This window comes from Cibotium barometz, chromosome 48 (genome assembly GCF_041138505.1).
Source record: "Cibotium barometz isolate CiBa-2024 chromosome 48, ASM4113850v1, whole genome shotgun sequence".
NCBI lineage: Eukaryota > Viridiplantae > Streptophyta > Polypodiopsida > Cyatheales > Cibotiaceae > Cibotium > Cibotium barometz.
In genome coordinates this window covers 13,840,455-13,858,650 of record NC_141093.1, presented here as the reverse complement: position 1 = coordinate 13,858,650, position 18,196 = coordinate 13,840,455, and the positions used below count along the sequence as shown (strand labels likewise).

The window sequence follows — 18,196 nt, the reverse complement described above, 5'->3', positions numbered from 1 at the left end:
GACTGTTTTTTTGGAGGCTTCCATCGCGAAGAAATACTTAAGGCAAGGGTATTTGATCATTTATTATGATTTCTAGCCATTGTACTTGTTGTACCAGTCCTTGTACTTGCTGTACCATCCATTGTACTGGCTGTACAAGCCCTTGTACGTGCTGTACCAGCCACTGTATTGGCTGTACCAGCTACTATAGCAGCTGTATCAGCCACTGTTCTCGCTAGACTAGCCACTTTTTTGGCTGTACCAGCCCTTGTACCGACTGTACCAGCCACTGTACCTATCGTACCGGCCGAATGGAGAGCTGAACTGTTGTACCAGCTCTATTGCATGAAGACCCATGGTTTTTGGGGAAGAATCAGTACCCACACGAAGGTATATGGATTATATTGTTGGCTCGACATTTCTACAGCTTATGTTCCGGCTTGGTAGCCTCGTGTTGGGTTGTGTTATGGCATTTGTATATGGATAATCCGGCATCTCCTGAGGGGAGAGTAAGGCCCTCAAAGCTTGTACATGATATTATTCTCCTTGGGTAATAAAATACTCCAAGGGGGGGGTCGGCCCATTCCGGCCTCTATGTGGTGTCACATGTGCAAGCTCCATTTTCAGCATTTGTGGATGTTTTGTCCAGCTTTATGTTTTATGCAAAGTGATGATGGATATGTGTTAAGGCTGTGGCCATGTTTAAATGTTTTAATATGCATTGATGGTATCAACAAGTGTGTCAAAGGCCCTAGTCTCCTGGGCACCGCCGCGAGTTACATTGGTATCAGAGCATAGGCTTCCTTGGAAGCGGAGGCTTCCTTCTATCAACAATGAGGAAGAGAAAAGATCTCAAGTGAGGGCCACACTTACCATCATTGCTATTAAGCATGGCCAGCCACTTCATAGCCTATGAAGCAAGAGCATGAGCAATAGATAGCTTGGTCTAAGGATTTATGAATTCACAAAATTTATCTTGGAAGTATGGAGTTGGCTTTATGTGCACACGTTTAGCACTCTTTCCATATGGATATTGTGGATTATATTATTAAGCTTACTGGCAACCTATATGGAGATATATCTCAGGATATCTGAAGGATATGGAGACGAGATATTTCTTTTGGCTTCATGACCAACCTGGCAGAGAAAAGCTAAGTATACTTTAAGTTTGCAAAGTTGGTGCTTTTGCTATTTACTATGAAGTATTTTTGATGTTCACTAACCCTTGTACAGCCATGCAAGGAGAAAGGTGTTATCGTTTGCCTTGAGATAGTTTCAAGGAAACATTGTTTATGGCTCCCTTTATTGGGATGGACTGTATCTATGGAGATTTCTTTCTTGGACGAGATTTATATAGATATTGGGCTTCCTAAGTTATTTCTATGGACGAATCTGTCCGAGTTTATAGAGAAGAAATCTTTGGATATCTCATGGATATGATGCTTTTATGGATAAAGTCCACCACTACTCGAAGGTGTGTGGTTAGCACGGAGTATGTGGTAAGAGTTATGGTATACAAGGATTATGGTATACAGGTCTATGGATTCCTGGACTTATTTTCTAGGGATTTGGATCTATCCTCAGGTTTATGGATTATTCTTTTTGGCTCCCTTTATTTGGGATGCATTGGACTTATGAAACTCATGGTTCACATACTCTATGTAGTGTTCTCTTGTCCTACGTGCTCTCTTGAAGATTGTTTCTATCATGTGTGGGTGGAACAATAGAGAGCACTTCAGAGGGTAGTGTTGAGCACAACATACTGTGTGTAGTGTTCTCAGGTCCTACGTGCTCTCTTGAAGATTGTTTCTACCATATGTGGGTGGAACAATAGAGAGCAGATGGAAGGGAACATGGGCACTTGAGAGGGTAGTGTGAGTTGGTGGCCGAAATGCCTACAAACTATTGGTGGCCGAAATGTCTATAAACTATGTGTAGCAGAAATGCTTATGGAACACCAGGCTATCTATGCCTGCGAGTGATTGTTTTATCTTGTTACTTGAGCCTACCTCTCATCCAAGGTGTGTGATCAAAGTACCAACACGGAGTGCAAGTGGTAAAGTGGACATGACACCTGGTTGGCACGGGACTTATGTCTATGCCAAGGATCATGTGGACCGATGTCTTGTTGGTAGGAGACTTATTTTGTCTCTCTCATTTACTTGGGACATGGATTACGATATCTGGACTTATGTGACTGATTTGTCTCGCCCATTTACTTGGGACATGATTATGATATCTGGACTTATGGGACTATTTTGTCTTGCCCATTTATTTGGGACATGATTATGATATCTTGACTTATGGGACTATTTTGTCTTGCCCATTTATTTGGGACATGGATTTTTTTTAATTTTTAAAAGCCATATTAGAATCACTGTCTCCCCATACAGAGGCCAAGAGGTTCATTGTTCATCTCAACATGCATGTGGATTCATGTTGGGATTGTGAGAGGGCAATTCAATGAACACTCCACCATACATGTGGATTCATGTTGCGATTGTGGAGTGAGTGTTTCATTGTTTTCACACCATGCTTATTGATCAGAGTTGGGATTGTATGGGAGAACATGGGAACTGTTGGGATTGGGAGAAAGGATTGCCAAAACTATGGAGAACCAGGTTTTTTGTCACCATGGTTTGTGCTCTTGAATGGCACCAGTTTGTGTGCATAGCACATGTTTCTGTGCGTGTGCATAGCACATGTTTCTGTGCGAGGCACTAGTTTCTTGTGCATGGCACTTATTTAAGTGTCTTAGGACCTGGTTCGTGATTTTCATTGGCATATGATTATCTCATTGATATTGATGATTGAGACACAATTGACTCTTGTGCCTGTGTCTAGCATATGGAATTCCTGCCCATTTATTTTGGGACATGATTTTGGAGGCCCAAATCTATAAATTGGAGCCCTCTCTCTTCATTAATGGAGGCTCTCTTGCTGCACACTAGCCTTTGCCACCGTTACAGGCTGTCCTAAGGATGGCTACTCTCTTTCTCTCTCTCTTAAAGGCTGCCTATGAAGAATACCGGCTGTTGGGGACTGTTTTGGAGGCTTCCATCGCGAAGAAATACTTAAGGCAAGGGTATTTAATCATTAATTATGATTTCTAGCCATTGTACTTGTTGTACTAGCCCTTGTACTTGATGTACCATCCATTGTATTGATTGTACCATCCCTTGTACATGCTATACCAACCACTGTAGTGGCTATACCAACCCTTGTACTTGCTGTACATGCTGTACCAGCCACTGTACCTGATGTACCAACCACTGTTTTGGTTGTACCATCCCTTGTACCGGCTGTACCAGCCATTGTACCTACTATACCAGCCACTGTACCTATTGTACCGGCTGAATGGAGAGCTGAACCTGGTGTACCAGCTCTATTGCATGAAGACCCGTGGTTTTTGGGGAAGAATTAGTACCCACACGGAGGTATATGGATTATATTGTTGGCTCGGCATTTCTACAGCCTGTGTTCCGGCTTGGTAGCCTCGTGTTGGGCTGTGTTATGGCATTTGTATATGGATAATCCGGCATCTCCCGTGGGGAGAGTAAGGCCCTCAAAGCTTGTACATGATATTATTCTCCTTGGGTAATAAAGTACTCCAAGGGGGGGGTTGGCCCATTCCAGCCTCTATGTGGTGTCACATGTGCAAGCTCCATTTTCAGCATTTGTGGATGTTTTGTCCAGCTTTATGTTTTATGCAAAGTGATGATGGATATGTGTTAAGGCCGTGGCCATGTTTAAATGTTTTAATATGCATTGATGGTATCAACAAGTGTGTCAAAGGCCCTAGTCCCCCGGGCACCGCCGCGAGCTACCAGGAGACCAGGACTACCCGGACGTAGACCACCACTACTCCATTAGGCCCAGTTTACCTAGATCGAGGCACGTTACCGCAGAGCTATGGAGGAGAGAGTCCAGAGGCTACACCAGGGCACAACAGATGTGAGAGTCCTCCTCGCCCCATGCCCCATGTATGATGTACTACACCCCACCATCTCCACTGGGTGGAATTAGTAGTATACCACTTATCAGGATTGCACATCTATAACATGCTAGACAGTGACTGCATAGTGAGTTGCATATGACTAGGATTAGCTTTTCGTTTCAGTTTTTCTTTCCATGATACTCAGGACATGGACTTGTTGTATGCAGATTTGTCTCATAGGCCAACCTGGCCTTCCGTAGACGTTAATATATCTTTTCTACACTAGGGGAAGTATTTCTTACGGGCGACTTCAATGCCCACACACAGAGCAGACAGTGTGAGGTGTATGACTATGATGACATGGAGATCCTCCACCCTGTGGATCCAGAGGAGATAGGGGCTAGTCGGGCATCAGAGGACACTGGACCAGACAGAGGACATTATGGGGACCACTTACTAGAGTTGGGAGCCAGGCATCATCTCGTTATTTATAACGGGATGCTACAGTGGCCGGGATCAGGAGGGCTGACATGCTTCCCACATGGGGGTCATACACGGACCGGAGGCACGGTGGTAGACTACATTATGGGGTCTTTGGAGGCATCACAGCTTGTCACCTCATTCTCCATTCCACCTCGTCCTATTGAGGCAGATCATACATACTTGGCATTTTCACTAGCCGGATCACCAGTATCACCAGCCCCCCACATACCGACGCCACGCACTACCATCTACTTCACACATGACATGGCAGACATATACACTGGCAGAGTAGAGGATGGGCTCCTACTCATGGATCCCCTGGCATCTATGGATACCATTACAGCCCAGCTGGCATCACTCCTACACACGGCTGCATTACAGAGCTTCCCACATCGTGTACACTCAGGAGAGCCTGCGAGACCTGGGACTATGCCCCAGAACAGATGATGACGAGTGCAGAGCCCTATACTCACGGCTCCGCATACAGAGAGCCTTGGGAGCCATCACAGAGCAGGAGTCGAGGAGAGAGATGAGGAGACTTACTCGCCGCAAAAGGCGGGCCTTCGCAGAGATACAGGAGCTAGAGATCTTTCATTTCTTCATGAGTAGAGATAGCCCTGTCTCATGGCGGCACTTCAGAGAGCCCCGGACCCCGACACCTATTGCAGACCCACAGACATGGCACACATATGCAGAGGGTCTATACCATGCCCCACAGCAGCCACCTATACCTTAGCCACAGGAGCCTCGACCTACCACAGCTAGCTTCTTTACCCACTCGATGGTACAGGAAGCTATCCGCCGCCTACAGCATGGACGGGCCGCCGACCATATGGGCCTGCAGGGTGAGCATCTCATATATGGAGTAGATTCTTTAGCTCCTTTTCTTACACACGTGTTTAACAGGGCACTAGCAGAGGGTTTGCCTGCGGAGTGGACGTTGCACACCATTGTGCCGATTCACAAAATAGAGGATATGCTCGATCCGAGCAACTACAGGACGGTTATGGTTGGCCACGTGCTGGCCAAACTCTATGGTGCAGTGCTGGAGCAAGAGCTTAGCTTATATGCTGAGCGAGCAGGTTTACGCTCATCAAGGCAGGCAGGCTTCAGGAGAGCTTTCTCTACCACTGACCATGTATTCACTTTGAGATGTATGATTGATCAGGCCAGAGTGAGGAAGAGAAAGCTCTATTGCTGCTTTGTGGATTTCTGCAAGGCATTTGACACAGTGCCACGAGAGAGGCTCTTTTAGCGCCTGCAGTCTCTTGGCATACCAGCAGATATGACATGGGGCATCTATGCATTATATGAGCAGGTTTTTGGGCGAGTCAGATGTCCAGGAGGTATGTCCGAGACTATTGCTAGCACCATTGGTGTGAAGCAAGGATGCCCACTTTCCCCCACGCTATTTGGGTTATACATTGATGAGGTGGCTGACTTCATTACACGGGGAGGCGGAGATGGAGTTGATTTAGCAGGTACCTCAGTACATATTATGCTCTATGCTGATGATATTGTATTAGTGTCTGAGTCTCCAGGTGGTCTACAGCAGCATCTACATGCACTCGATGATTTCTGCACACAGAGAGGTCTTACTGTGAACCTTGGGAAAACCAAGGTTATGGTCTTTCATACATCGAGACAGGGCAGGAGTCAGCTGACATTCACTCTCGCAGGATGCCAGGTGGAGGTGGTGACATCATACGTGTACCTAGGGGTTACCTTCTCTGCAGCAGCCACACGCTTCACCATGGGTTCAGCAGCCAGAGCTAGATTGACAAGGGGATGTGCAGCATTGGCTATGCTAGAGAGACAGTGCCACTAGGCGCATTTTCAGGAGCCCCAGACGAAGGGGTGGCTATTTGACACATTAGTCACACCGGCATTGATGTATGGAGCAGCAGTATGGGCGCTAGGCCTTGCTACCCATTGGTGGACACAGATAGAGAGACCACAGGCCCTCATGATGGCACGCATGATACGCAGCAAACGGTCAGTACCTCATGACATTATCCGTGCAGAGTTTGCTGCGCCTCCTATGATGGTGGCCATATTTCAGACTATATGCCTGCTAGACAGATTCAGAGAGATGCCACAGGACAGATTATCATACAGAGCTTTTGAGGCATCTAGACAGTTGGCTGAGGCAGGAGACAGAGGATCATGGTATGCACAGGTCACACATTGGTTCTCACAGCATGGCCTAGACATGGATCATCTACCACCATTCCAGTATGACAGGGATGCACCACATATCCGTCTCTCTCATAGTGAGAGGAACAGAGTATTGAGACAGGATCTATGGCAGCTCTATACACGAGAGACATGGATATCGCCTACACAGCCTCTTCCACCGAAGATGCTATACTACAGAGATCACTTCATGAGTATCACTGATGATGGATTTATAGAGAGGCCTAGATACATGGAGGGCTTTTTACCACACGGCTCCCGAGTGGCTATTGGTCAGCTCAGAGTTTCATCACACCGATTGGAGATTGAGACTGGCAGAGCAACACGGATCCCCCGAGAGGAGAGGGTATGCAGATTGTGCAGAGAGGAGGTGGAGAGTGAGGAGCATTATGTATGCAGATGCAGAGCATATACAGCCATCAGAGAGAGATATCCCATTTTATGCAGAGAGCCACATTCCCTACGCCAGATCTTTGAGGCAGCAGACGAGCGCATTCTGGGGAGATACATTCTAGACATACAGCGCCACAGAGAGACATTATTACAGGCTCAGATAGCTCCAGAGGGGAGGCGACAGACACAGATTACTCATTTTTTCAGAGATCCATCCCACTCCCAGCCCCTACACGGCAGGGAATTACTCTCCAGAGAGCAGAGACACTTAGAGCCCGCAGGAGACAGAGGACACCTGGCTTTCGGACACCACGCCTATACCAGAGAGAGATGACAGAGATCAGAGCTCAGTTTCACAGAGAGGGTGCGGAGCGACTGGCTTGCTTCAGAGCACACCCAGGCATGTTCTTCAGGGAGCTGTGGACACCCCCTTCACTGATGTATACCATTTTATACCCCCAGTATGGTACAGGATGGAGCTAGCTAGGTTGCATATCATGATTGTATACTCCATGCATTTAGCTTTGCATTCTCCTAGTAGTAGAGCATTCTCCTAGTAGTAGAGCTCCATCCCCCGCACACCCAGATTCAGCTTTTTTATTCAGTACTTTTTCATTTTGTTAGGATGACAGAGGACACCCCATACAGGTACTCCGATTTGTCTCATAGGCCGAGTTCGGTCTTTTGGAAGACGTTAATAAAATCTTTCTTTCTTTCTTTCTTTCTTTCTCTCTCTCTCTCGAAAAATTACTGGTAGGAGCCTTGCCTCATTCCTTGCAATGGATTCTGACAACCCTCTCATTTCTGTTAACCAAAATAATTCTCCACTGCCTACAGTGTGGAAACTGAAAGCCTGGTCATTGTTGTATTGATTCATATATTTGTGTAGTTGACCGTGTTGAATTTGGTGCATATGCAGGCCCTAAGGAGTGTTGTAGAAATGCTGAGACAAGATGGCTTTCAGCCGATTCTGTTCTGTGGCTCAAATTCTAAGGTACAGGTCCTTCTCTCATGGCCTTGTTAGTGGTGTTGCATGGGAAACATTGTGTTTTTAGTATACATATTTGCAAATTGTGGTAACCCCGCCTTTAGTTCTCCATTGAGAAATGCCCGAAAAGCTAAGAATAACTCAGGATCTCCGTATAACTTGGATATGATCGTGGTTCTGATTTCACAAGACATGAAATCCATTAGCTTGGACACATTCAACGGTACTTTTCGAGATATCGCCCCTTGACTAGGGACTGGTGATCACTTCCTCTTCGATGGGGTCTGGCATTCCCTCACTAAACATTCTTTCAAGCAAGAAGGGTGGTTGCCCTCTTCCTGATGTCCTATCCTCACTTTCTTCTCGAATGATGCTAGGTATAGCTAACGGTTTATGGCTCCTGTGAGGCTGAACTTGCGTAGGAAACACTGTGTCTGGAATTTTGATTTTTCTAGGGTTTGGCTCCAGTTCTCTTTGTGTTTCTTCCACCAAACGCCTGAAGTGTTGCACTTGTTCAATCTCCTCTACTGGGTTTGGGTAAGTACCAATCTTTTTCTTGAGGGTTTTTGGTCCACGTGGCTTGTCTTGGGGAGTCTCAGTCAGTTTAGGTGGCCGAGAGGGCATTAGCTGACTTGGTTGTGGGGCCGGGAAGTTTCCTTTTGTTTCCCCTGATTTATGTATTCTTCGCTTGATTCTCCTTCGTTGAGCTCCCGAGTGGGTTCCTCCCTTAAGGTAGTGGCTTTGGTCTCCATGGTTTCTATTGAATCGGAATCATCTTCAGGATCATTCATATACACGGGGTCGTCTCCTGTCCCTATGTTAGTCTTTGAACTAGGCTTGGAGCTCGTGGCATTAAGCGATCTCTTCCGCCGCGTTTTCTTTCTCTTTGCTCGAGCAATTCATGCAGTATCCCTCTCTTCAAGAATGTAGTTTTGATTTTGAAGCATTGACCGTGTGAGTACATTCGCGGGTAGAACAGGTGTGGCTCCTTGTGCCTCGTTGGTGACCTCAACCAAATTCAATGGCGTAATCTTGGGTGCACTAGGATTATGTGGACATTAAGCAATCAAATGATCTATGCCACAACGATTACATGTAAGTACCGGCATTCCCGATGTGCTCCCTTGATTCGGTTGCATTTGAGTAGCGATCTTCTGTAGCCTATTAGGGCACTCCGCTACACGATGCGGTCCACCACAATCGTAGCATTGAAGAGGTGGTCTCCTCGCCAAGGTATTAAGGTTTTGCCCTCTTGTGGCGAGAGCAGCAGCTTGATATACAGGCTTGACTTGCCTGAAATGATCCTCCATGTAGTACTGGGGAGTCATTTCAAACGTATCAATCCCATATGGAGCAGTGGGGTCTATCTCCTCTTCATAATCCCCACATGCACTATGCGACTCACAACCCATCTGGTTTATAGGGGTAATCCTTGGATGTGGAGGTTGTGGTCCTAGCACTGGCGGTGGTAACGGCACAGACTGGACTACATTTGGGTTCCTTGGAACTATGTCCTGTAACGGTTGCTCGACAGGTGGTGCAGGCATCAGCGCGGGTACTTGAGGTGTGTTTGACCAGGCTAGTAGTGCCTGATTTGCTAACATACGCTTCAGTACTAGGCATTCCTTAGATTGATGGCCATACTTGCCACATGCTTTGCGATATTTAACTCTGAATGTGGGACATTCACTCGTGCTATGTGGTCCTAAGCAAACCTAACACCATTGTTGCTCTCTTCTTGGGTACATATGGCTATTTTGAGGAGCTCGATTACCCCTAAAGTTTTTTTGGAGAGCCTTAGTAAGGTCAGTCAGAGACATTTGGGATATCTTGGGCTCCTTGGCAATAGGTTTTACAGTCATTGGCTCGTGCCCAGATACTTGCGAACTAACAGATTTTGTCTCCGAAGACACCTTTTTACCTGCAGTCATCAAGTTGTCTTCTAACTGGATTGCATTGGCAGTGACTGCTTCCCACGTTGTAAGACCTCTAATGACTAGGCCATTGTATATGTCCTCGTGGCGCAATCCTCGGATGAATCTATCAAGCAATTGGTTGTTATTGAAGCGCTCATCAGGAGTGCAGCGAGAATTTAGATGCTTTAATCGACTAATAAAGTCTCTCACTGACTCCCCTTCCTCGCGTTCAGCTTTTTGGAGTTGAGATGCTACTCCCCAAAGCACACCCCTCACGTATGTATTCCTTCAAGAACAATCTCTTGAGAGTGGGATAGTGAGTACGCTCTTCAACCCTCAAAGTTCGATACCAATCTCCGGCTTTTCCACTCAAGGTTAAGCCTAAGGCTTTACATTTATGTAGCTCATTGTGCTCTTCCCAGAAATCACACACGTGTTCAAAAACTTCAATGTGCTTCCTAACATCCTCGTTACCACTGAAGTTCTGAATGAGCTTGGCCACTTGTACCGCCTTGCTTCTAGGCTCTCTCTCAGGTATGCCACGCATGTTTTCCGCAATAGATCGTCCGATTGTCTGAGCAAACGCTGCGAGATCACCTAGGTGAGCACACATAGTTGGTGGAGGCGCTTCTGGAATAGCCTGGTGGACAGGAGTTGGCATTGGTCTTGATATGTATGCAGCTGACGTAGGATATGATAGGTGACTAGGCCTAGCTCCTCTTGGATAAGGGTCGTGATAAGGCGGTCGTGGGGCATATGCCATTGGCATAACAAGAGGCGTAGGAGCTACATGAGCATGAGTAGCGATAGGTACATATGGTCGATAGGCACTGGCACGCACTGTTGTAGGTACTGTTCCGCTAGGTAGCGGTGTCGTACTAACTACAGTGGTAACAAGTGCACTTTCCGTCATGCTCATCATCGGAGTAGGCATTGTGGATTCCCTAATGAAAAGTTGAGCCAAGGTTGGAAAGCTAAAGTTACTGCTTGTGGGCTCAACCTGCATTGAGACTCCATGTGAAACAACATACGAAGGGTCTATGGGACTCACCGAGGGAATCTCCAATTGTGACAAGGTTGGTTGTTTGGCCTTGCCCGTATCCAAAAATTTCATAGGGCCAGTGGAAACTAAGTTCACTCCCCTATTTTGTCTCTCAATTTGGATAATTCTATGAATAACCTTACATATCATTTGTTGTTGCTCCTCTAGATTAGTGACACTAGATGTAGATCGTATGACTTCTAACCAACCTACATGGTATGTGTAACCCGTGCATAGATCAGTCAGTGAAACCGATCCCGTCAAGTGGGAAAGACTCCGTTGGACATCCACACGCTTAATAGCACAACTTTAAAACCACAAATATGAAATGGACAACTTAAAACAACTTGAAATTCAAATGAAATGAAATGGAAAATGGACACCAGCACTGGGGCCGGAACGGGCCGACCCCCCCCTCAATATATGATATATTTATTGGGAGTATTTAATGAATACAATGCTCCATGGGTTCTGAGAACCAGATAATGTCCATGTACATATGAAAACAGTACTAAACAAATAGCTCGAATTTCGATGTAGAAGCTCGAAGCAGATTGACCACTAGTGTGGTCCAATCGCTACGGTCCTGTGCTTTCACTGGACTCCGCGGAGAGCACCACACTGGTGTTCCGAGACCACGCACAGACAGGCGCTCTCGTACTAACGCCTGGCTCTCCCGATCTCAGCACCTTTGGACCGAGGTTCGCCCATATAGCTTGGACAACCCGGCACCGAACGGGTGTAGGCCGAGCGGGACGAATCTTTTACCAGATTTAAACATTAAATGCTTTACTCAAATCTGAAAATCACTTACTTGTAGTTGGTTGATAAAAGACCAAGACTTGTGGAATGATGAAGTCTTCCAGATGATGAAGAAACAGTTGCCTCGTGGTGAACCACCAAGGCAGATACCTTCGTAAAAGAAAACCACAGCCACCTTATAGAATGCACGGCCTCCTGTATGGAGAAGGGATCGCCTGCTTGGGAAGAGAGGTAGGCGCCTGCAGGAGAAGAAGAGTATCTCACAGAAGCTGGTCACACAGTCGCCTGCAGCAAGAGAGGCAACGTAGCCTTGCTAGAGATAAAACATACAGGCAACCGACAGCCTATGGTGCAGTCGCCAGCAGAGATGGTCAGCCGCCTGTGAAGAGCAGCAGCGTAGCCTGCAGTAGAGGGTCGCCTGTAAAGAAGTCAGGCGCTGCCAGCAGTAGGGTCAACCGCCTGTAGAGTGTTTAGCGCAGGCAGTAGCAGCATAATCAGTCCTCTGCAGTTTTCAACGCAGCCACCCACAGCAATGTTCAGTCGCCTGTTGAGGGGCAGAAGCACATATGGATTCAGCAGCAGCCGCCTGAGAGCATGCTTGGCTGCAGCCAGTCCACAATCGCCTCCAAGAGAGGAAGCGCAGGTTGGTGAAAAAAAAACGCCTGAAGGAAGCGATGGGTCCCCACGCTTGAGAGAGAGATTTCTTTTAATTAAAATTCAAGTGAAGTTAACCTTAGAGCTACCCACGCATGCATGTGGGGGATGAGTGGGGGTTGGTGACCATGCCCACCCCCACACTCACTTAAAAGTGAGGCTCCCCACCTTGGCCCCAAAGTGGGTGCCCAAAGGGGGTGCCCACTTTTAAATAAGTGTGAACCCCTAACCTTATAAATCAAAGGGTTAGAATTTAATAATATTAAACAACATGTACCATATACTTACCACCTGTTCACATGCATTGAAACTCGTCAGAATACAGAGCAGACTTCACGACTCACTGGCAGGCGTCCCCGCTCAGTAAGTAACACGTCAAGCAGGCAAACACACAAATACATGTCATGCGAAAACAGTTTCAAGCATACAAAATATGTGTGCATGTGCAAATAGTAACATGGACATATCTCCCGTTCATGGAACATGTACAAAATATTTGTCGGCACAGAACTGGCACGACATAAAACATAAAAACCTGGTCTTCCTATGGAGTGACAGTCCCATAGGTAAGACACAGTTCCAGGCACGAGTTTCCCTAGGTGTGACAGTCCCATAGGTAAAACACGGCACGAATACTGGCTCTTCCATGGCGTGACAGTCCCATGGATCGAACACAGTCCAGGTCATACACGGGTGACACTGATCTGGCTCCCGTCCATACGACACCATCCTGCTAACACACGGGTGGCACCAGTCTGGCTCCCGTCCATGTCAGCAAAATACTGGCCTCTTCACATGAGACACTGGCCTGGCCTCAAGTGAACGAGACGCAAAAACTAGGAATGGACCAAATGGTCGGCCAATTGGTGACATCCCCCCGGGCTTCTAAAGAGTTGACCTCAACTTAAAAGCCTCAAGATATGCCTGCAACAATTGCGGATAATCTGCAAAATAATCCTCATTTACCCATTTGGCATCAATAGGCAAATAATTTTTAAACTTCACAAGGTATCTCCTAGAAAGCTTTCCTGCAGGTAGCTTTCTCTCCTTGTGAAAAACAATCTGTTCTGGCTGGAGGATCTCCTCAAGCTCTTCAATCTCTGGCGGATCTTCTGTGACAGGCTCATCAGGATCTGGCCCCACATACTTCCGAAATAGACTCACATGAAAAGCATTGTGAATCTTCCAATGACTAGGTAGAGCAAGGCTGTAGGACACTTCATTGATTTTGTGAATCACCTTGAAGGGTCCATAATAGCGAGGAGAAAGCTTAGGATATGATCCTTCGCGTCCTGGCCTCTTCCGAAGCCTAGCCTTCTCAAATTTCAGCAATACCCAATCACCTTCTTTGACTTCCATGTCCCTTCTATGCTTGTCAGCAGCCTTTTTATGCTTATCCTGAGATCTTGCAATGGCTGTCCGCACCTGACCAAAGGCAACATCCAAGTCACGAACATATTCATCAGCTGCAAAAATCTCATCCTTTGTACGAAGGATGGGTGGCAAGACCACTCTGCCATAAATAATCTCAAACGGAGCCTTTCCTGTAGAAGCATGGATTGTATTGTTGTAGGCAAACTCAACAAGTGGAAGATACTTCTCCCATGCACTCTTTTGATCTGCCACATAACACTTCAACAAATCCAACACTGCTGAATTTGCAACTTCACTTTGGCCATCCGTTTGGGGATGATAAGCTGATGAAAACTCAAGCTTAGTACCCATATTATCAAACAAAGCCCTCCAAAATAGGCGTGTAGTCCTGGGATCTCTATCCCCAACAATGGATTTAGGCATACCATGATGCTTAAAAATATTAGCAAGAAAAAGCTTTACCATATGATCAGCTTTGATGGTTTTCTTGACGGGCAAGAAGTGAGCTTGCTTGCTAAACCTGTCCACAATAGTCCAAATAGCATCATTCCCATGCTGGGATCTAGGCAAATCCATAATAAAATCCATCGTGATACTTTCCCAAGGTTGCGAGGGAATAGGCAATGGCTGAAGCAAACCTGGAGGCTTTTGCCTGTCAAATTTCACCTTTTGGCAAGTAATACATGCACGCACATAAGCCTCAATGTCTTTACGCATGCTCGGCCAAAAGAAGTACCTCTCAATCATGCGAGTAGTAGGCATAATACCTCTATGACCAGCATATGGTGGAGCGTGACATTCATCCATAACCTTTGGACGCAAATCCTTCACCACACATAGACAATTATCCTTCATGAGATAACCCTCATTGATAACATAAGAGGCATGTGAATGACCAGCCATCAAATCAGTCCATATATGGCAAAAATCAGCATCCAAATGATACAAATCTCTCATAGCAGATAGATCTCCATGAGAGGCCACTGAGACTGCAGCAATATAAGGCCTCCTAGATAGTGCATCGGCCACCACATTTTTCTTTCCTGGAGTATGCACAATCTGAAAATGAAACATGGAAAGAAAATTTGCCATTCTCATCTGCTTCTCTGAAAGCTTAGTTTGAGATAGAAAGTATCTCAAGCTTTGATGATCTGTCTTGACTACAAATTCAGCCCCAAGAAGGTAGTGTTTCCAAATCTTTAAGGCATGAATTACAGCCAAGAGCTCTTTCTCATAGATATCCATATGAAGCTCAGCATCATGCAAACGACGGCTCTCGTATGCAACTGCATGCCCTTCTTGATTTAGGACAGCTCCTATGCAATCACCACAAGCATCACATTCAACCACGAATGACTTGTGCAAGTCAGGAACAATCAATACTGGACCACATATGATCGCATGCTTGAGCTGCAAGAAAGCATCCTGTTCCTTTGAAGTCCATTTGAAAACAGTTTTCTTCTTCGTGAGATCATGTAGAGGAGTGGCAATTATGGCGAAATGCCTTATGAAACGCCTATAGTACGAACATAATCCCAGAAAACTACGTACTTGATGTACGTTTTGCAATTCGGGCCAATTCCGAATAGTCTCTATCTTTGCAGGATCCATTGTAACTCCATCCTTGGATACAATATGTCCCAGATAATGAATCTCTGAAAGGAAAAACTCACTTTTCTTGTCATTGACGAAAAGTTTATGCTTCCGCAACTCTTCGAACACTGTGACCAAATGAGTTCTGTGTTCCTGCTCATTCTTGGAGAAAACCAAGATGTCATCAAAGAAGACTCCTGTAAACTTGCGATGGGGTCGGAATATCCTATCCATCATACGATTAAAAGTAGCAGGAGCATTGGTGAGACCAAAAGGCATTACCAAGAATTCATATAATCCGAAGGCTGTCCTGAATGCAGTCTTATGGACATCTTGTGGCACCACGCGTATCTGGTGATAACCACTCTTCAAATCAAGTCTGCTAAAGCAAGCTGAGCCATCAAGCTTATCCAAGATATCATCAATACGTGGAATTGGAAATCTATTCTTGATGGTAAGCTTGTTCAAAGCTCTATAGTCCACACACATACGGAATGATCCGTCCTTCTTTTGAACTAGAAGCACAGGAGAGCAGTAAGGTGAGGAACTGGGCTGAACCAAACCTTTCTCTAAAAGCTCGTTTACCTGCTTCATAATTTCTTCTTGTTGTGCGGCACTTACTCGGTATGCGGGTTTGTTAGGTGGAGAACTACCTGGCACAAGATCTATGCAATGATCTTCGGGCCTTTGGGGAGGTAATTCACCTGGCAACGAGTCAGCAAAACAGTCTTTGAATGCATTAAGAAAATTCAGCCTATCATTAGACATAGCATCCACATTTTGATGATTTGGCACAAGACTATCACGCACAAAAATCAAGTACGCTGAAAGACTCTTTTTCATTGCTTTATTAATTTGGATGTGTGATACAACTGGGATAGAATCCCCTTCTTTGCCAGCATCAATAAAGTGCATGCGGCCTTTATGCATAAAGGAAATCATATTGGACTTGTAGTCTTTGCGGGGCTCAAGCCTATGGTGCCACGGCTTGCCCAACAATACATCACATCCATTCAAAGGAGCAACTAAGAAATGCTCATTATCAAGATAGCCCTGTATATGGATACGTAACTTCCCAATCAAAGGGGTAACCTGCACCTCTTTGCCAATAAATGCAGCTTCAGCTTCAATTTGAGGTCCCATATTTTCAACCTCAATTCCCAATGCAGCTGCCATTTGCATAGAGATGAAATTATCAGTTGCACAGTCATCAAACATGAATAATGCGGGCTGATCCTTGATTTGCCCCCAAGCCTTGCAAACCATACGCTCTTTTGCATCATGACCTGTATTACCTTGCACATCAGGAACTGCATGAACATTTGCTTTGGTGTGCTTGTCCTCGTGCTTTGGTTTACGATCTGGGCATTGTCGGAACATGTGGTCTTTGCTACCACAAGAAAAGCATTTTCCATCCTTAGCATATTGCTCTCTTTGCTCCGGGGTTAATCCAAATTTGTTCTTCCTTGGGCCCTGTTCTTTAGATGGGTTGTTTTCAGCTTTACCACCCTTGTAAGGCTCCCGGAAGTTCTTTTTGGATGGCTGTCCGCCCTTTTGCTGATTTGGGACAGCCTTGTCCTTCGCCTTGGAACCTCCTTGATCCTGCTTGATCTTGAGCACCAATTGCTCTGTAGCAAGGGCAGAAGCTGTGAGTTGTTGCAACGTATGTTTTGGGTGCAATTCAATACCCGATCTATAAGCAGGTTGCAATCCAGAACGAAACTTCCTCTTTCTTTCATCCTCAGTGATTAGCATGAAGGGAGTCACTTCCAGCAACACTTTCCAAAATTTGTTAACATACTGTTGCACACTCTCATTATCTTTTTGTTCCAGCCTGTCCCACTTTTGAGTGAGAGTTTGCTCTGCATTGGGTGGCAAGAACTGAGCATAAAATCTATCTTTGAATTCCTTCCAAGTAGAGATGGGATCCTTGGTGATCTTTTCGGTGATCCACCAATGGGCAGCAGTGCCTTTCAGAAACATGCTAGCATGGCGCACCTTTGACTTTTCTGTAAAGTCCTCATCGCTAAAAGCAATGTCGAACTGTGCCACGAACGCTAACACCTTAGAAGCATCGTGTTCACCATGAAAGACATCAAATTTGACAGATTTATCACCTGCTTTGAACTCCTTGAGCTTCCTGGCATGAGGCTCATGGTCCTCTCTTTTTCTTTTCCCCTTATCCAACGGGGTAGCCCTATCTGCATGGGCTCCATGGGCCGTCATAGAAGCTTCATGGGGCACGGTGGCATGTGCTCCACGAACTCGAAGCTCAGATGCATGTGACTTACCTGCATATGGCATGGTCTCTCCATGAGACAACTCAGAAGGCAAAATTTTTCTGGAAGCAGACCTGTCACCATGAGATACATATCTTGCATGCATGTGACTTTCGTGCCCTCCATGAGCACTGGCATACATAAATCTGTCGGGCTTAGTGCCTTGGGGAGAGGATGCATGTCGAGAGGTGACAGTCACCTCTTCCTTTTGCATATAAGATTTCAGCCTCTGGGATGCGGGATCTCCATGCTTTAAACGAGGTGGATTTCTGAATTTTAGCTCTCCGTCATCCCTCTCTTTGATATCACCTTTGCGAAGGAGATAGGCAAGTGCCAACTCCCTTGGTTTCTTGCCCACTTCACGAGCCATTGATTCAAAGGTTACATCAACCATAGCATCAGCCTTCCTGGCTTCAATAGCACTTTGTAGATGAGGATCTTCATGCAAAAACTTCAATTCTTGCTCTTGAGCCTGCAAAAGTTTTCTCATATGTTCCATTTCAGCTTTCATAACATCAGGGTCTTGTTCAAGCATAACTGTCTTTCCTGGAGACAGTTGACCCTTGGATTCACTATCAAGAACCCTTTCAAGGGGCTTGT

General features: G+C 45.9%; 1 protein-coding gene across 1 annotated transcript in view; it reads left to right on the top strand.

Moving 5' to 3' along the window:
• LOC147610837 (pentatricopeptide repeat-containing protein At4g35850, mitochondrial-like) overlaps positions 1-8,012 on the top strand; it is a 52,523-nt gene extending 44,511 nt beyond the window's left edge. The window contains exon 8 of the mRNA XM_086785300.1: positions 7,908-8,012. Coding sequence (XP_086641426.1) covers positions 7,908-8,012 — 105 coding nt within the window. The remainder of the gene's footprint in view (positions 1-7,907) is intronic.
• The last annotated feature ends 10,184 nt before the right edge of the window (positions 8,013-18,196 follow it).